General features: G+C 44.2%; 1 protein-coding gene across 2 annotated transcripts in view; it reads left to right on the top strand.

The window, feature by feature from the left end:
- The first annotated feature begins 8707 nt into the window (after positions 1–8707).
- The window catches only part of MTDH (metadherin), a 34308-nt gene continuing 22482 nt past the window's right edge, over positions 8708–20533 (top strand). For both annotated transcript variants that reach the window (XM_021543254.2, XM_021543253.2), the window contains exons 1-4: positions 8708–9127; positions 14967–15071; positions 19048–19129; positions 19535–19714. In XM_021543254.2, coding sequence (XP_021398929.2) covers positions 8723–9127; positions 14967–15071; positions 19048–19129; positions 19535–19714 — 772 coding nt within the window. In that variant the 5' untranslated portion in view covers positions 8708–8722. The remainder of the gene's footprint in view (positions 9128–14966; positions 15072–19047; positions 19130–19534; positions 19715–20533) is intronic.

Below are 20533 nucleotides of genomic sequence, written 5' to 3'. Positions count from 1 at the left end.
TCCCAGGGGTCTCCAGTCCTGCGAAGTGTGGCAAATGGACGTTACTCACGTCCCCTCCTTCGGGAGGCAGAAGTACGTCCATGTTTCCGTAGATACCTTCTTTGGAGCAGTTTTCGCCTCTGCCCACACAGGGGAGAAGGCAAAGGACGTTGAGAAACATCTAGTCCAGGCCTTCTCTATGCTGGGCGTCCCCAAATTAATCAAAACAGATAATGCCACCGGGTACACCTCCAGGGAATTTGCCAGCTTCCTGCAGCAGTGGGGGATAGAACACAAGACCGGCATCGCCTATTCCCCCTCAGGTCAAGTGGTGGTGGAAAGGACTCATCAAAACATCAAACGGATGCTGAAGCAACAACTTTCAGCATCCAAGCACGAGTCCCCCCAGGTCCAATTATCACGGGCCCTGTTCACGTTAAACTTCTTAAATTGTTCGTTCGACTGCCTCAACCCCCCTATAGTGAGGCACTTCGGTGCGTCAGAGCAGAGCTGGGTCAGGGAGAGGCCGCCACTTCTCATTAAAGACCCTGAGACCTGGCGGCAGGAGGGACCCTATGACTTGGTCACCTGGGGACGGGGATACGCTTGCGTATCCACGCCCTCGGGCCTGAGATGGGTCCCTTCCAAGTTCGTCCGGCCCTACGTCCCCAAGAACTCTGACAAAAGACCGTCCAGTCCTCAGATGGGACATGCAGCCCTCCGCAGGCAGAGGAGGTCCCTTTCCCCTGACCCCGAATCCTTTTCATTTGACCTTCCCCTACCCTTCCTCGGCTCCATGGAGTCCCTTTTTCTTTGGCGAATGGACCTCCCCATTAATTTCAAGTATTGATTTTCGTTCCAGTTTGTTTTTCAGAATCACGCACGCTACCACCGCTCCACCCAGCATGTTACCATCACTGTGCCTCATCCTTCTGGGCCTCTCCATCGCCCCACATCTCCTACATTCCTGGATCGTTCCTCAGCCGCCCGCCAACGTTTGGACAACCCTTGCCAAATCACTGAATCAAGATCATTTATGCCTATCCACCTCCTCTGCCGCCAATCCATTTCTATCCTGTCTCGTGGGGATCCCGTACCCCCTAAAGAGTTTTCCTTTTACCTTACCTCCCAACGCCACCGCTCCGCCCACTAAATCCAGGGCCAGTATCTTCTTCACCCACACCATGAAGAAGCCTGAGCTCTGGAGGAAGTGGGTTAGAGCACTCCCCCTACTAGAAAATGACCCAGAAGAATTAGAATTACTCGGATCCTCCCTCGCATATATGTGCATTCATTTTTTCGTTTCAGATAACCCTTTCGCCCATCCTAAGAGAGAAATAGTGCAAACCATCCCCGAGTACCTTGCCCGAAATTGGTGTGATCAAGTCCTTCATATCCCTGGCTTTTCCACCCCCGACAACCAACCCCACGCTCTCCCCAAGAGTGTCTTTTTGATTTGTGGCAACAGAGCGTGGGCAGGCATCCCCCCTCACCTAGTCGGAGGGCCTTGCACATTCGGGCAACTGAGCTTGTTTACACCCAACAAAACACACATAGCTCATTAGAAACAACTAAATTCGACAGGTCAATTAGCACGCAAAAGGAGAGACACAGATCTCGTAGATTTAGATGAAAATTGCAAGGATAAAGTCACACATTGGTCTAAAACTAAGAGCGTTGTCACCACCGCATTTCTTCCGTGGTTGTCAATAGCTCAGGCATTCAATGAATTGGCCGGACTTGAATGCTGGGTCGTTAAACAAGCCAATATTACGTCAGCTGCCCTTAGCAACCTCCTCACAGATGAAGAAACAACGAGACAGGCAACCCTACAAAATCGTGCGGCTATAGATTTTCTTTTACTGTTACATAATCACCGTTGCGAGGAATTTGCGGGCTTGTGTTGCATGAACTTGTCATCGAGAGCTGAGGACGTCCGGACGTCCATCTCTCGAATGCAGGAGATGATTCACCACATACAGAAAGAGTCCGCCGGATGGCTGAACTCCCTCTTCGAAGGATGGGGCCTCGCTGGGTGGATTCACTCCTTAATACAGACGGGCATTGTGCTGTTGCTGGGGCTCGTTGCACTTGCCGTCGGCTTCAGCGTGGTTAAAAGACTTTTAGTAAAGGCCCTCACCACCAACCTCAATGTCAATCACGCCGCTGTAGCTGACCCCAGTGAGCTCCAGCCACTCAATCAAGAAAAGCAGCAAGAAGACCAGCATCCAGAAAAGACCAACGTTTAGTTCGATGAAGGAGCGAAAGACTCTGACTCCCCAGTTTAAAGACTTATGTTTCACCTCCCTCTCCTTCTTTTCTTTTATACAAAAAAGGGGGAGATGTGGTAGTGTGTTTTTCTTATGTTTTATGTACGGTTTTATATATTTGTATTTCCCAATGGTTTGTCCCTGTTTCCCCCATATTGTAAGTTGGTACATCCTTTTGTTCTGTTTTCCCGCCTGGTCCTCCCTTCCCGCCTTCCCCGCACCTGTCAGTATTCCCCTGTCCCCTCCCAGGTGCCTTGTCCGTCACTCGGTGTTCCTTCCCCCCTATCCAGAAACTTCTCCTCAGGGCACTGAGTGATTGGACAAGGGCCTGGGGCCACTCCCCTAACCCTCTCCCATTGGACCAGGCAGAATCACCCCACCTTGGAGCCACTCCCTTCCCCGTTCCCCATTGGTTCTCCCCTCACAGTCCACCACTCCCACACCCCCTCCCATACCCCATAAAAGTCTGCTCCGAGCCCCATCCAGGGTTCCAGCTTGTTGGTGTTACTTCTCCACGTTTGGCCACGTTGGCCCATTAATAAAGAAGGTTTCTACCCCAAGCTGGTTCCGGCTTTTCCATCCTTGCCGAGGCTTCGCCAGCGGCTAAATCGGAACCCACAGGACGCCTCCCAAACCCCTGTTAAGGGAGCAGCGGGAGGCGCCTCTCTGCCCGTTACTCGCCCCAGGATTAAGCTAGCCGGGGATAGAGTCGGAAGATCTAAGGGCAACTGGGGACAAGGAAGCGCGGCAAGACCCCTCTCGGGGTTCCAGTTGTCTGGCATATTCCTGTGCATTTGGCCCCGTTGGCCTCAATAAACTTGGACTTGGCCCCCAGCTGGATCCACCCTTCTTTCATCATCACGAGGCTCGCCAGCACTCCCAGGGACCCACAAAGGCACTCTCCAAACCCCATCTGGGAGCTGCAGAGGGTTCCTCCACTGCCCACTCTCGCCCAAGGAGAAGAGCTAGCCGGGGCTGAGACAGCTGGGATCTGGGGCGGGAGCGCAGCAGAAAAAACCTGGCAAAGACGAGTGGCGCCTCCTCCACGATCTCCGCGCCATAAACAACATAATCGAAGACATGGGTCCTCTCCAGCCAGGGATGCCGTCCCCTATGATATTACCAGAAAATTGGGAATTGGCTGTGATTGATATCAAGAATTGTTGTTTCCAAATTCCCCTACACCCTGATGACGCGCCACGGTTCGCCTTCTCAGTTCCTTCCATCAACCGAGAAGCCCCAATAGAGAGATACCACTGGAAAGTTCTTCCCCAAGGCATGAAAAACAGCCCAACCATCTGCCAGTGGTACGTCTCTTCATTGCTGTCCCCTGTGCGTGCAGCCACCGAGGGCGTGATCATCCAGCACTACATGGATGATATTCTTATTTGTGCCCCCAACGGCGATCTACTTACGCACGCGCTTGAACTGACAACCAGTGCGTTGGTTGCTGTAGGGTTCGAGCTGCGAGAAGATAAGATTCAAAGAATGCCACCTTGGAAGTACCTGGGTTTGGAGATAAACAAGCGGACCATTGTTCCGCAGAAATTGGCCATCAAAAACTCAATTCGAACTTTATCCGACGTGCAGCAGCTGTGTGGGTCTTTAAACTGGGTGAGACCCTGGTTAGGTATCAACAACGAAGACCTAGCCCCTCTTTTCAATTTATTGAAAGGGGGGGAAGAGCCTAGTTCTCCCAGGGAACTCACCCCAGAGGCCAAAGCTGCTTTGCAGAAGGTTCAGGAGGCAATGTCTGCCAGGCAGGCCCACAGGTACGATCCGTGCCTGCCCTTCAGATTTATCATACTGGGCAGACTGCCACACCTCCATGGAGTCATCTTTCAATGTGCAGACCCCCTAGGAAAGGGCAAGGATCAGGACAAAAGGGACCCACTCTCTATCATAGAGTGGGTATTCCTGAGTCATTCACGATCCAAAAGAATGACACGGCCACAAGAGCTGGTGGCAAAGCTAATCCGCAAAGTGAGAACGCGGATTCGGGAGCTGGCGGGGTGTGACTTTGATCGCATCCACATTCCTTTGAAATTGGAATCGGGCCAATTCACAAAGGCAATGTTGGAACACCTGCTGCAAGAGAATGAATCATTGCAGTTTGCACTAGACAGCTACACCGGGAAAATTTCTGTTTTGAGACCGGCCCACAAAATTTTCAATTTGGAAATTCAATTCACCCTATCAACAAAGCAAATTCAGAGCAAAAAACCCTTAAAGGCTCTAACAGTTTTTACGGACGCGTCCGGAGGGTCCCACAAGTCAGTAGTGACTTGGAAAGATTCTCAAACTCAGTGGTGGGAGGCGGATGTTGTTGAGGTGGAAAGATCCCCTCAAGTAGCTGAGTTGGCCGCAGTCGTTAGAGCTTTTGAGCGGTTCTCTGAACTTTTCAATTTAGTCACCGATTCGGCCTATGTAGCAGGTGTAGTGTCTAGAGAACAGGATGCAATCCTGCAAGGTGTCGCCAACGATGCCCTCAATAGGTTGCTCTCAAAGCTGATAAGGCTAGTCTCCCACCGAGAGCAACCATTTTATGTGATGCATATCAGGTCACACACTGACCTGCCGGGGTTCTTGGCCGAGGGCAATCGGCATGCCGATTCCCTCGCTGCCGCCCCCGCACAGCTGGCACCGCTCCCGGACAAGTTCCAGCAAGCAAAAATAAGCCACCAGCTTTACCACCAAAATGCGCCTGGTCTGGTCCGGCAGTTCCATCTAACCCGGGACCAGGCCAAGGCCATTGTGGACACATGCCCGTCCTGTAAGTCACTCCCACTACCATCGGTGAGCACAGGGGCTAATCCTAGGGGTCTGAGGTCCTGTGAGGTGTGGCAGATGGACGTTACTCATATCCCCTCCTTCGGGAGGATGAAGTAGGTCCATGTCTCCGTGGACACCTTCTCCGGAGCAGTTTTCGCCTCTGCCCACACAGGGGAGAAGGCCAAAGAAGTAGAGAAACACCTGATACAAGCCTTCTCTATGCTGGGCGTCCCAAAATTCATAAAAACAGACAATGCCCCCGGGTACACGTCCAAGGAATTCGCAGGCTTCCTACAGCAATGGGGAATAGAACATAAAACTGGCATTGCCTATTCCCCATCAGGTCAAGCCGTGGTGGAGAGGACTCATCAAAGCATCAAAAGGATGCTTAAACAACAACAGTCGTCAGCTAAAAATGAGTCCCCCCAGGTTCAGTTGGCGCGGGCCCTTTTTACCATCAATTTCTTAAACTGTTCCTTCGAGTGCCTCAACCCCCCCATCGCGAGGCACTTTAATTCCTACGAGCAGAGCAAGGTCAGGGAGAAGCCGCCAGTTCTCATTAAAGACCCTGAGACCTGGCGGCAGGAGGGACCCTATGACTTGGTCACCTGGGGACGGGGGTACACTTGCGTATCCACGCCCTCAGGCCTGAGATGGGTCCCTTCCAAATTCGTCAGGCCATATGTCCCTAAGACCCAGAAGAGAAAACTGGACAGTCCTCAGGTTGGGCACGCCGCCCTCAGACGGCGGAGAAGGTCCCCCTCACCTGATCCCCCCTCTTCCCTCTCTGGCTCCTGGGATTCTCTGTTCCCCTTTGAGTTGGACCTCCCCTACCTCAAATATTAATTAATATTTCAGTTGTTTTTTAGAAAAACAGGACTTTTGCTGCTGCTGCGACTCATTGTGTTTATTATAGGCTTTAGCGTAGTGATGAACTGGAACCCTTGAACAAGGAAGGGTTCCAAGAAGAAGAATTTCCAGAAGAAAGAAACATCTGGTTTCAAAATGAGCCCAGAGACTGTGAAACCCCTGTTTAAATACTTATTTTACCCTCTTCCCCTCTCTTTCTTTTTAAACAAAAAAGGAGGAGACGTGGAGTTGTGTTATTTGTATGTTTTATTAGCCCTGTATTATGTATTGGTTTATTCCTCTGTACCCCCATGTACAACTTGGTTTGTCCCCAGTTTTCCCGCCTTGTCCTCCCTTCCCGCCTCTCCAGTGGCTGTCCATCACCCTGGAAGAGGCGCAGCCTTTCCCTTTACCCCTCCCGAGTGCCTTGTCTATCACTCGGTGCTCCTTCCCATCCATCCAGAAGCTTCTACTCAGGGCACCGGGTGATTGGGCGAGGACCTGGGGCTCCCCCCATATCCTTCCCCCATTGAACCACATCATATCACCTCATCCCGGAGCCACTCTTTATCCCTATCCCCATTAGTCGTCGGTTACCCCTCCCTCACAGTTTATAAGCTGGTGTCAGAACCCTGTCTGGGTTCCTGTTGGCAGGCACCGTTCTGGAATATTTGGCCCCATTGGGCTACAATAAACTTGGACTTAGCCCCCAACAGGATCCGCTCTTCATTTACCACCGCGAGGCTTGCCAGCGCTGCCCGGAACCCACAAAGGCACTCTCCAAACCCCAGCTGGGACCAGCGGAGGGTGCCTCAATTGCCCGCCCTCGCCCCAGGACGAGAGCTAGCCGGGGCTGAGATCAGGGATCTGGGGCGGGAGCACGGCAGATATGGATATGGATATGGATATGGATATGGATATGGATATGGATATGGATATGGATATGGATATGGATATGGATATGTACATACATATATATATATATGTAATGCATACAAAACACAAAACATTCACTGTAGCTGAAAGATGCCTTCAAATTTGTTAGGCATATTTTTTTGATTGATGTATTTAAAACTATAACTACCTGATCACTGTTCTGTCACCTCTATCTATATAGTGCAACATCTTAAACTTCTTGAAATATTTACAGAATACATTTTTTGGGATGTTAGGGTGGCTGAAATGTGCAACCAGTTGCAACAACAACAGTTAATATTTTCTGAAAAGTGAAAACAGTCCATGCTAAAGCATCCTTGAGTAACTGATGTCTTTCTATGACAAGGTGACCCACTTAGTGGATGAGGGAACGAAAGGCTGTGGATGCTGCCTACCTGTACTCTAGTAAAGCCTCTGACATTGTCTCCCACAGCATTCTCCTGGCTGCTGACGATTTGGTTGAGTGCACTGTTTGCAGGATAAAATACTGGCCCAGAGAGTGTTGGTGAATGGAACTAAAGCAGTTGGCAGCTGGTCACTAGCGGCACTACTCAGGGATCAGTACTGGGTCCAGTTTGTTTAACATCTTTATCAATGACCTCGACAGCGGGATCAAGTTGACCCTCTGCAAGTTTGCAGCTGACACCAGATTAGGTGGGAGTGTTGATCTGCTGGAGGGTAAGAAGGCTCTGCAGAGGGATCTGGACAGGCCAGATCCATGGGCTGAGGCCAATTTAAAGAGGTTCAATGAGACTGAGTGCTGGGTCCTGCACTTGGGTCACAGCAAACCCATGCAATGCCACAGGTTTAAGGTGCAGTGTCTGGAAAGCTGCCCAGTGGAAAAGGAGCTGGAAGTGCCGGCTGACAGCAACTGAATGTGAACCAATGTGTGCCCAGGTGGCCAAAAAGGTCTGTATCAGAAATAGCTCGGTCAGTAGGACCACGAAAATGGCTGTCACTCTGCACTCAGCACTGGTGAGGCCACACCTCAAATCCTGTGTTCGGTTCTGGGCCCCACACGACAAGATGGACATTGAGGTGCTGGAGTATGTGCAGAGAAAAGCAATGGGGCTGGTGAAGGGGCTGGAACACAAGTCCTGTGAGGAGAGGTTGAGGGAACTGGGTGTGTTTAGCTTGGAAAAAAATGAGGCTCAGGGGTGACTTTATCACTCTCTACAACTGCCTGGACGGAGGGTGTAGCCGGGTGGGGGGGCTGGGATGGGGCGACCTCTTCTAGTGACAGGACGAGAGGCCATCACTTCAAGCTGTGCCGGGGGAGCTTCACTCTGGACATTAGGAGGAACTTCTTCACAGAAAGGGTGGTCATACATTGGAATGGGCTGGAGGTGTCTAAGACTGGACGTGGCACTTAGTGCCAAGGTCTAGTAGACAGGGTGGTGTTCGGCCATAGGTTGGATTTGATGACCTCAGATTCCAATCCCTCGGCTTCGGCCGCTCCCGCTCCGTTCGCTGCCTGCCACGTCGAGATCGCTGCCTTTCCCGCCGGCACCGCCCTTGGCTGGGCTGGGCCGGGCCGGGCGCTCCAGGGAGAAGGAGGAGGAGGAGAAGGAGGAGAAGGAGGCGGCGGAGGCGCGGCGCCCGCCCCGCGCTGATGGCGCTGATGGCGCTGATGGCGCTGACGGCTGTGGCGGCTGTGGCGGCGCGCTGTGGCGGGCGCGCGGCGGGGCGGTGACGTCGCGCGCGAGGCGGAGGGCGGGGAGGAGGAAGAGGAGGAGACCCGGGGCTGAGGCAGCCGCGTCCCGCGGAGGCTCTGCTCCCGTCCCGTCCCGTCCTACCCTACCCCCACCCCCGGTGCCTCCGGGCCGGCGGGGCTCTCCCGAGGCTGCGATGCGCTCGGCCTGAGCGCGCCCTCGCCGCCCCGCTCGGTTCGGGCCTCTGCGAGGCCGGGGACCGCGATGGCTGCGGGAAGCTGGCAGGAGGCGGCGGCCCGGTGGGCTGAGGAGGCGGCGGCCCGGGTGCGGGACGCCTTGTCGGGCGGGCTGGGGCTGCTGCGTGCGGAGCTGGGCCTCGAACTGGGCCTCGACCCGCAGGCGCTGCCCGCCTGGCTCGCCCTGGCGGTGCCGGCCGCGCTGGGGTTCGTGTTGCTGGGGCTGCTGCTGGCCGCGGCCTGCGGGGGCGGCCTCCGCAAGAAGCCGGCGCGGAGCGCGGCCGTCAGGAAGGGTGACGAGGCGGTCGGCGCGGGCCTGGCGGCCGGCGGGGGCCCGGGAAAGGCGGCGGGCCCGGGCCCCGGGCAGCTGAACCTCAAAGGCGATGAGCAGAAGAAGCGGAACAGGAAGAAGCTGCCGGAGAGAGCGGCGCGGGTAAGAGGGGTGCGAGGGCCGGGAGGGCAGCGGGGGTGAACGGCGTGCTGACAGCGGCGGGACCGGGCGGGCTGCGGCACCCGGCCCGCTCCCAGAGGGGAGGCGAGGGGGTCGCTTCTGGAGAGCGGCCCCGAGCCGGCTGCCGCTCCCCAGGCCCTGTCGCGGTGGGAAGGATCTGGGTGCCGTAGAGCTCTCCCCGAGCCGCTGTGCGGTATTTGCCTGTGAAAGGAAGGGGTGGGGGAGTCCTGACTGCTCTGGAGCTGTCTCGCGTCGTCTGGGTTATTTTGTTGCTTTGAAAATCTGGAGGAGCAGCACTGTAGTAAACTACGCGTTTAAACAAGCCCTGGGTGATGAGGAAAAGGCTGGCTCTTTGAAAGCATTTTATTTTAAACAAAAATCATATGAAAGGTACTATTGCTATTATTATTCACTGAATAATAGGGTTAGCAACCAGTAGTGGAGACCGTAGCATGGCTTAGAATTTTAAGCCAGGAGTTGTAGTCTAGACAAGTAAAGACTATTGGGAACAGCATTTTAAGTCCTATAAACGCTGTGATGATTCAAACTTGAGTAAGCTTTTTGCTTTTCATTTTCAATGGAACGTGTTAGTGTCAATGTTGCTGTGAGTGTGCCTCAGTAGGAATGTGTCTGATTTGGTTATTACAGCAAGGATCATCTCCTTTAATAAGGAAATCTGTGTCTTAGCAGCCCCTTAAAAAGAGAACATTCTTGTAATTTTTGGGGTTTTTTTAATCCTTAATCTGTGGTGTGGGAATCTTCCACCTTTGACAGTATGCCTCCACTTAAGAGAAAATTGGTAGAATGCAGAAATTGTCAACTGTCCTTTTAAAACTTACAGTTGTCATAGTTTTGAGGCTTGAAGGGATTGCTTCTATAGCTTTTATATTGTTAGGATGTTTGTAATCCTATTTATGTCCAAATGGATTATAGGAATGAAAGTGTAACAGATGTCCCCTGCCTATTACAACTGTATCATATCTTGCTCTGTAAAATCTGAATTTTTTCCCTAATGATGAGAGAAAGGAGAGACAATGGATTTGTATCTTCCTTTTAGTCTGAGGCAGCATTAACATTTGAGAAGTTTGGGAAACTTTAATGAGAGTGTAAGACTAGAACATAAACAAAAAAAAAGTCTGCATGGGCTATCAACCTGTCTTTGAACACTGACTACTGAAATTGTTTCTGGAAGTTGCAAGAGACTGAATGCTGAGCACCAAGAAGAGGAAACATGATTCAGAATCTTTCCAGTGTGGCTATGTTCTCCATTTTGGAGAAGGCATGCTAAAGATGTATATTTTTTGCCATCTTGAGAAGCAGATACTTCAGTGTCAAATAAATATGTTGTGCTTTCTTGACAACAGAGAGACTAATCCTAGAAATTAAATCGATTTTGGTTAATTTATTTAGTTGAAACTGCAATATGAAAACAAATAATAAACTCTTGCAAGTCATTGCCTAAAACATTAAAAATACCTCCACAGAAAATTGAGTGAATAGGTAGATGTCACTCTTGACAATGTTTGGTAGTATACAGCTTCATGAAAACAAACTTTAGTAATTTTATATAAAAACTGACATTTTTCGTGAGTTTGAATAATTGTACTCTATTGAGCTTGGTTTACATAGGAGTAGAATAAAGCTAAGGCAATTTAACAGCAAATGTTTTTGTAATCAAAAGAGCAAAGTAATTTTTAAGCTGTCATTCTGTATCATTTAAGATTTTAGAAGTTATTTTTATAGTACTTTGTATTCATCATTTCCATGGTGAGATAGAAAAAAATCCTACCTTCTTCCAGAAGGAAATCTGGAAACAAACCAACTGAATCATTAACTGTAGTGCAAATAAGTTTATACCAGTGACAAAGTTTAACAGGCCTGCTTTGTGCTCATTTTCCAAGATAAGTTTAGACAGACCAATATTAGCATGACCCAGTGTTTTCTGACTTACATGTGAAAAATTCTCAAAATAACATTGGAAACTTAAAGATGCAACAAAAATTCTTACAGATTGCTGCCTGGTCATTTTCGTCGTGGGGTTTGTGTGCTGTGATGCTAATACGGAGGGCTGGGAGGGGAAAAGAGTAAGCCTATTATCAGTAGATTTACTACAGGGCTTGCTATGCCAGGGTCTAGATTTCCATTGTGAGCCTTTCAGGAAGCTTAGAGCAACTGGTCTGTGGCTTTAAGAACACACTACAGATGTCTAATTAAAAGCTGTAGGGTTACTTTAATACAGAATTACTGAGCTCACTGTATGGCAGGTGATGTGTAACACTCATCAGTCAGGATCAGAAGTGTTCTTCACTGTAGCTTTTTTGAGGAAGAGTATTAATTGGTTTTTTCCTTGCATGTGGCTTTATTCAGTACCTGTGTAAGTAGGGTACAACTTACCTCATGTTCTTAGTAAAATAGGTTTCTTTGAATAACTGCATTGACTGAATACAATAGTACCTATGAGATTCTGTTTATTTACTGGCTATGAACAGAATGAGAAAAAAATGGAGCTGAAATTGTTTAGCCATTCATTAACATTAAAGTTTACAGAGCCAGTTCTGGCTTTCTCAGGCTGCTAGAAGCAAGGTATAATGGTATCTTTACATCATATTCTGTGCAGTAAACCTGAAGCTGCTTTTTTCTTTTTTCATTTTTATTTTAACTCCTGGAAGAGGCAGAGGGCTTTGGCCTCATTAAGGAAGTTTTTTCTGTCTGAAAAACTTGATATTTACTTTTGATTCCTTCCTTTTCTGAATAAGTACTGTGCCTCTCTCTCCTACTTCAGCAGAAAAAAGTGAAGCTGTTCTTACATAGTTTCTGTGCAATCTGCCAAACACCACAGAAACTTGAGAGTAGCCATCTTCTGTGCTCTGCTACCACTTTAGGAAGCCATTCACACCATCTATTCGTAGATGTGGAAAATACCAAATTGACTTTGTACTTCATATTGTTATACATCTGGAGAATAAATGCTGCACACTCTAGTAAAAGTATTTGCATTCATTTGAGGAAGTTTCATATTTGATCTGCTTGAAAGAACTTTCTGGGCTATGGTTATTTATTGCTTATTTGCACTTTATACTTTGAGCAGGTACTCAGGTGTTGGTTTGTGTATGTGTTAATGGTCAAATGGCAAAAGTAGGGCTGTAGGAGTCTCCAGGCCTCATAGAGAAAATTGCTTTGTTTCTTTCTGAAGAGAAGCTTACAGAAAACATTGATAAACAGATTCTTTCATTGGCCAAAGATTCTGGAAGCAGAGGTATCTTTGTAATGTGTAACTGAGGACTTTGGTTAATACAGCCTTGTAAGATTGAGGTGATAACAATTTCATTAATACTCTTCAAAGTGTGAAACTGAGTTATCCTTTGCACTACCGTGTTTAAAGAGTACTTTTTGTTTCGACAGTCTAAGCAAAACCTACATTTGGTATATCTTAACACCCTCATATAAATGTGTGCAGAAAAAGGTTTATTTAAGTATTGGAATTTTAAGGTTCTCAGGCCAGAAAAGCATTCAGTAATCAATACTGTTACTGACAGCATTACTTCTGTCTTGTTGCATCATGCCTGGCAGTTTTAAGATGAGGGTTGGGAAGTTGGTAAATAATAAATTGCACAATTTTGAATTAATTAATTTTGTCAGTGGATGTTTAATATATTATCTGTAAAGTTTTAAGCTTTGGGCTGTAGTTGTCTTTTTAAAATTAAACATTTCTGTATACTGTAGAAAAACTTTCTTCTTTGTCACTTCTGTTGCTTTCTTTGGTATATCCAAAAATGGTCACGTGGATTTTGGTTAAAATGCTATGATTCATCTGTGGGCAGAAAATAAATGTGGAAAGCTTCTACTGGAAAGGAGGGTATTACAATTAAGGGATATATTTCTCCCCAAATGTATCAAAGTTCAAGTTTTCTAACATATTTCTAAAAGTTGTTGTTTAGATGATCAGCATTTTGAACAGTCATGTGGATGAATTTTTCCAGGGGTATTTTGATGGATATGAATTAGTTTATTGGTTCAGAGAAAGAGCTGAAGTATTTTTAAATTAAAGATTAAAACTTCTATTTATTGAATAGTTGTGAGGGATTAAGAAAGTAGTTTTCACTTTAAGGTATTTGTGTAATAGCTAAAAAAGCAAGGTACAGAATTTAAAAAGTTAGTTGGCTGTAAACTTTTTTGATACACATCCAATACTAGATGCATCAAATATGTTATCTAACTTTACTGCTAAACAGTCTCTAGAGAAAATAGAGAGGCACAAGAACTAAGTTTTAGCAATGAGTTATTTTCAAGATTAAATATCAGTTCTTTGGTATCCCTGTGGAATATACCAATAAGGTGTACTTCTTTGAGAAGAACTTTTAGAGAGCGTTCCTAGACCAGACTTGTAAAATATCCGTTGTTTTCAGAATGCTGAGGGAAATGTACTGCATATGAGATATTAGAAGTCTAGTTTAAAGCTGGTTGTTGAAGAAGAGGGGTTAGGTGACCTGATCTTTCAGTTTCTATTTATAGTTATTTTGAAGAAGTTGGCATGCTTGCTAACTACAGTAAGCAATACTATGTTACACACTAGTGAAATCATGCCAAGGGTGGTTTGTAAGCATAACACAATGTGGCAAGACTTAAATGCTTGTAACAGCTAAATTGAGAATCAGGTCTAATATTTGAAGGAATAGGCTACACTAAGTTGTGATAGGCTTTTGTTTTACTTGAAAGCAATTAGGTTTGTGTGATGCAAAGTTATAATAACTTTTGGGTTTTTAATGGTAAAAAAATAACTAAAGGTAATAGAGCTTGAAATTTATTTTGAAAGAATTTCAGGATTTAAAGCAAGTTTGAAGTAGCTATTTGTGCTTATTTAGTTTCCAGTCATTAATTTGTCTGAGTCATTCTGAACATGAACCAGTGACATTTGTGTGGACTCTATAATTTACTATTCTTAACAATTGTTTTTCATGCAGTTAAATTAATGGTTGACTGTAGTATAATATTTTCATCTTTTCTGCATTTAAGCAGAGTAACTTCAGTCATAGCCTTTTGTTAGCAGTAAATGATTTCTACATTGTTACATTTCTGTATGGGGAATATGTAGGCTAAGGTGTATGCCTTTGCTGTCAAAAGTAATGTAAAGACTTGTTAAATGATTGTCCAGGGTTTTAATTCTATATGTTGAATAATATATGCTAATTTTCTTTCCTTAATTCTTTGATGGGAAATGGTAGACTAATGTAACACCTGTAACCAAGTCTGTCTGAAAAGAACAGTGGGATAACCTGCTTAGTCATGCTTCATGTTTGATTTCTAATTTCTCTTCTGCTGTAAAATTTAAGTTGTGAAGGAAGTGAGCTGGGAGGGATATGCATGGAGGGAAATTGCAGATGTTTGCTTAATGTAGAAATTACTTTTAAACATTAGTCCTCTTGCTAAACTGCTACAAAGTGGTAATTGTGTTGAATTAATTAGATAATTTATGGTACATGCAACTGTAGCTGTTCAGAATCAGTTTTCAGAACAGCTTCGGGTAATCTTAAAAGCTGATAAATTTCAGAAATTAACCTTTTGTTATGAAATTCCTGGACTGAATAGGAGTGAGATGAAATGAGAAGACCTGTTCTCTTTCCTTTTTCATTTCTGTGTTCGGTAAATACAGAATTGCAGTATATCCTTTGAACAACAATCCACAATTTGGTCTGCTTTATTCAATAATCTTACAAGCAATTTTCTGTCAACAAGTAATTGCATTTAAGTAATTGTGTAGTTTGAGTTTTGCTTCATCTGCTTTCTCTAATTTTTTTATTATTTATGCTGATTGTTTACACAGCCTAATGGACGGTCTTTCCTTGATGTATCTGAAGATGAAGTAATACAAACTGTCCGTAAAGACAATATAAAGCAGCCTGTGGACACAGAAAAGAAGAATGAAAAGGTTAGTTATGGATACAAAACAAAAATGTTGAAGTTTGATTTATATTACTTCAGTATCTAATAACTCTGGTTTTGGTTTGAAATACTGTTATATGAATGAAGAGGCAGATTTCTTACTGTGAAGAGTACTAATTTAATTTGGAGTTGAAAAGAGCTAAAGTAGTATTTTCTTCACTTCTGAGACATGCCTTATCACAGAATGTTTGTTAAGGAAACCCCGCTCCCAGCCCCCGACTAAACACTGATATGTCTGTTCATCATGTGACAGTGTTAAGCCTACAGAAATAAAGTTTGTTTCATCTTGATGGCTTCTGTGGGGATGCAGCATAATGATAGTATTGTTAAGTGCCATGTAAATGGTCTACCAATTGGGGGACTACTATTCAAAGGATTTAGACCATGTGCCTGCTTATTTCTTTTGCCAGATGTATCCATTAGTAATTAGAGCTCTTGATTTTTGATTATAAATGTGAGCTTTGAAGTCTGGTGTGAGTTTTTTGTTATGCAAATTAAGTAGATACATTAAAAATATATTTTTAAACATCAATCTGCAATGTCTAATCTAAAAGGTAACCTTACTACTGACGGTGTTATTTTTTGAATGGTGAGGACTAATCTTTTTTATTATATATCTGTCATTTTTGGGCAACATGGATATGCTTGGGCCTTTGATAGTTTTTTGCTTGGTTCTTTTACTAAAGTTGTGCATGAAGTTTTCTCACTGTCATTGCTTTCTGACTTATTTTCTTTAATAAAATGCTTTTGTTGTAACAATACTGAGGAAAAATAAAAGGTTGTGTATAAACAGTCAGAAACACTTTGTTGTGAGGGTGGTGACACACTGGAACGAGTTGCCCACTGAGGTTGTGGATGCCCCATGCCTGGAAGTGTTCAAGATCAGGCTGGACGGGGCTTTGAGCCCCTGGTCTAGTGAAAGGTGTCCCTGCCCATGGCTGGAGTTGGAACTGGATGATCTTTGAGGTGCATTCTGACCCAAGCCATTCCATGATTGTTGTAATTTCTTTACCTCATTCAGGCTTGAATAAATACACTTGCTTACCACCCCACCCCCCCCCCTCCCCAGTAACTTACTTTGCAGTTTGTATTTTGGCTAAAAGACTGTGTCCTTTTAGTTTGCTGTAGGACTTTAAATGTTTTTGCATTTGGCAAATTGAGTGACTTTTCTGTGAAATTGGTTTGCCTTAAAGTTTCATGCTGTGTGGCTCTTTCTCTTCCCCATGCTTTGCATATCAGATTGACTTTGTTGGTTTTTTTCCCAAGAACATAACACAGTTTGAACCTGAATGAATAACTCTATTTGCAGGTTTTCAAGTAGATTAGGTGTTTAAATTCTAAACTCAACTTCATGTTAAAATTGCAGAGATAGTGACCTGAATTTTAAAATGAGAAGCTGAAGCTCTAGGAAATGAGTACCACTAAATGGATGTGGATGATTATGCAAATTGTGTTTTCATATCACTCTGGGGGTTCGTGGGCAAAAAATGATTGAGTCAGGAGTAAATTGTTACCCTTCAATTAAAAGCATACTTAAGAACTTCCTTTGAATTACAGGTAACTGTAGAGGCTTCTAATTATTTGGGCTTCTCAGGGCATCTCTAACATTTGTAACATTACAAACTTGCTTAGGTTGCAGGGAGTCCTGTATAGGTGTCTTTTTGTACCATCTTTGGGATGGATGGTGTGAGACAGTGGCTGTGATTGAAGTTTTATGTGCATGTGTGTACATATATGCATATAATCTATGGCCTGAAGGGCATGGTTATTTTTTTGTGCTCCAATATATGCATTCAGCGAAAATCACACATCCTTTATGTTTCTCTATTTCTTGGGTACTTCAGGGTTGTGAATTTCGTGTATGTTTTTTTGCTTTGTGGGAGGGGAAGCTTTGGGTAATGTCTGGACTCTGTTCACAGGGTTTATTATTCTGCAATTAGTGACTTGCCACAGTACAGGGTTTTTCTTTAGTGTTTAGTAGAAGGGACTGTTCCCTAAGAAGTGACTCTGTGGCTGAAATCGTGGGAAGTTAAAATGCCATCATCCATTCTGTTTGCAAGTACATAACTGCTTTGTCTTGAATACTAGAAATGATTACTCAGAAGAAAGGTTTATTTTTCTATTGTTCTTGCATGGGGCACAATGCATCCTAAAGACTTAAACAATTTTGGCAGGCTTGCAGTATTCCTCATGTGCTCTTTGGTTGTTGGCAGAGCCAACACTGGCATCTTTGTGTGTTGCAGAAGGTGACACTCTGATGCATAGACTTCTGCAGAATGACCGGCTGGCTTGCTCTGACTTTTGCATCTCTTGCTGTTTCTGTCAGTTTGCTACTGAGATAGCAACTGGTACAGTAAAGTTTAGCAGGTGGTAGGTTAATTGGATAAAAAAGGATGGTTTTCCAGAACAGGATAACACAGTTTAGGAAAGTAAACACTTTTTCAAGATTTCCATTCTTGAACTTTTTAAAAACAGTGTTTGTTAATCACAAACTTCTTTTTCAGCTGTTAAACTTTGATGTTTTCCTGAAAAGTATAAAATTTGATGACAATACTTAAATAGGAGCTACTTTAAGGAAACTAAGGAAACTGAAGTTACAATTTGGAGGAATAGTCATCTTGAACTGTTGTCTGGGAGACTTCTAAAGTAATTTCAGTTGTTCTCATAGTGCCGAAGTTGGGTAGTTAAGGCTTTGTGGATGGAAACTTTAGGATCTCAAGTTCCAGTCTCAGTGTAGCTGCAAATGGGAGACAAAGGTTGAAACTTGGTAATCTTTCTCTGTTCAAGCTTGAACAGGCAATTTATAACTAATTTTAATGCTAATTTTCACTTTCCTTTTCAGTTCTTTCCTTAGAAGTTGCCCTAGAAAATAATTTGATTTGTTCATAATTTTAGAACCAATTCTTCTCAGGTTGCTTTTGAAACCAGCCCTTCTCTTTTGGTGGCATTTCTGGTTAGTTAGCTGGTATGTGGGCAAAGGTAGTCTGTTGAGCAAATGAAAATTCAGTTTGGGTAGTAATCTAGGTGTTACCAAATCTTCATTCCAGAGAGATTGTGAGACACTTCTTGGATATTTAAGACAACAAAACCAAATCGTGGGAACTTGGGTATACAGCTGGCAATTATTAGTCTGACTCTGGCAGATGTATTCCAGAAAGATGTCCAGCATTCTTAGAGAATTTCAGAGGCAGTGAATAAGTGAATAATTTGCTCTATAACATTTGAGTGGATAACTGTATTTCTTTTACAAGTCTTGTTGTTTTTCATTCATGTTTATCTGATAGTTCTTATACCTTTCTTTACTAGGTTGAAAAGCTTTTCATTATTGTATTTTCTTTCTAAGAAGGTAGTCAAGTCAGTTTGCTCCAAGGCTTTCTGCAATATATTTTCTCCCTATATATTGGGGTTTTTTTCTCAATACTATCTTTTCAACACTCTATATTGCTACCTGTTGCACCAAAACTATTTGCAGAAGCAGTCATTCTGTTCCTATTCGTTTAGCTTAGCTTTTATGTCCAAGAAGCCATAACTGATGAAACCTTGGGGGAAAAAAAGTTTGGAATATACACAGCTTATGTTTTGAGTAATTTCCAAGCTGGATTTTTAAAATCTTTTTTTTAAAGGAGTTACTGGCATTATTTATTTCTCCATGTGTAACTTTATACTTCTGCACAAAACAAATTTTGACAGAGTGGCATCTGCCTGCTGAACAGCTCATTACTCTCTGTGACTGTGATGATGCCAGCATAGCTTCTTCTAACCTGACTTTGTACTCTGCAGCATAAGTAATGTTCCCCCCACCTGCCAATTCTGTGCTGTGTAAGTCTTTCACAGGGGGTTGTTCAGGACAATCTGTTTTAAATTTATTCCTGTATTTTAGGTGGGGAGGGGAGGGAGTTCTGAATCACTATGCCAAATGATCAGTAAGTAATCGTTAAGAAAATGTTTTATTTTCATTCTAGTCAAAGAAAAAAAAGAAATCAAAAGGAGATTCCAAAACAGTTCAGGATTCATCTCGTCTAGATGGAAAGGAAGTTGATGAAGGTACTGAACACAAGCATACACAAAATGCAAATATTATGGCTTAAATACTGTTTAAGATTTACTTCTGTTTGGTTCATAAAAAAATATGAGAAACTCATAACTTCATAGTCACATATGGAAGTCTGATCTTTGAAGCAACAATATTTTGTAACTTCAACTGATTTTTTAAAAAGTAATCTTGCAAAAACTGAGAAATTATGGATAGTAAGGTGCTCGTGCTGTTCATGTTTTGCTCTGTGAAGCCAAGTATTATCACAGCAAAACTTACCTTTGCCCATTTGTTTTCAGTCTAAGGTTGAAGCTGACTGGTTAAACTGCCCTCAAACTTCTGTTTGATATGATACAAGCTAAAAAATTTTATTTCCTCTCTGACTTATTGATGTTTTCATTTGGGTGATGTTTTAGGAGCCTGGGAAACAAAAATCAGTAACAGAGAGAAGCGTCAGCAGCGTAAGCGAGACAAGGTGCTGAACGATGGTGGCTCAGGAGAATCTAATCTCCAGGGCATAGAAAACGCGGTTACTGTATCCATTGAACAGCTGATGCCTACACCATCACTTCCAGTTGGTCTCAGAAAAAATAAAGGTATGATGCTTAATAGGTCTGTGAATTTGTCTTAGAAAGATAACTTTACTTGAATGCTTAAATAGTGACTCTGATTTGGATACATGTTAGGTATATTTGGAGGTGAAACTCTTGAGGAAATTATTTCAAACTGTGTAAAACTACTTTCTCATTGTGCAAAACTCCCCCTTTTCTAGCCATATTTTAGAGGGAGCTCAGGAGAATGTTTTGGAGCAAATGGCTGAGGCGCTGGCCTCCATCCACATTGGTGTGCTGTTGGTTGCTGCACAGCTGGGTAGGCCTGTCCCTGTTCCTTCCCTTGTGCTCTGTGACTCTGCCCTTTGTTTTCAGAATCTTCAAACGCATCCTCAGGACTGCTGCAGGCAGCACCAATTCCTTAACTTTTTGAGTGCTTCCTTGTGGGAAGGTTATGCCTCTGAAGTTCTCTTAAAATATCATTCACTGCTTAACATATAGGTATTTTTTTTCCCAACATAGATTTAGTAGCATTCTGTACTAAAACTGTTCATAATGGTAAAGCACATGTGGCTGAGATTTGCTGTAGCTGAGGATTCAATAGATACGGCTGCTGCTGTTACAGAAACAAAAGATTGCATGGGTTGCTTTTAAAGCATATGTAGGCACAGGAATTCCTGTTTGGGTAAAACTGAGAAATAGGTTCTTTAATTAAATGAAACTTAATGTTCTAGTGCACAAAGTGACAAAAAGACTGAGTCTAACAACTGTCTGATACCTTGAAAGAATTTATTGAAATTTGTATGCCTCACCCTCCTGTTTCATTGACACTCATTTGCACCTTGACTGAGTGCATAATTGTTG

The sequence above is a fragment of the Lonchura striata genome, chromosome 1, assembly GCF_046129695.1.
Source record: "Lonchura striata isolate bLonStr1 chromosome 1, bLonStr1.mat, whole genome shotgun sequence".
NCBI lineage: Eukaryota > Metazoa > Chordata > Aves > Passeriformes > Estrildidae > Lonchura > Lonchura striata.
This window is presented reverse-complemented; position numbering and strand designations above follow the sequence as displayed.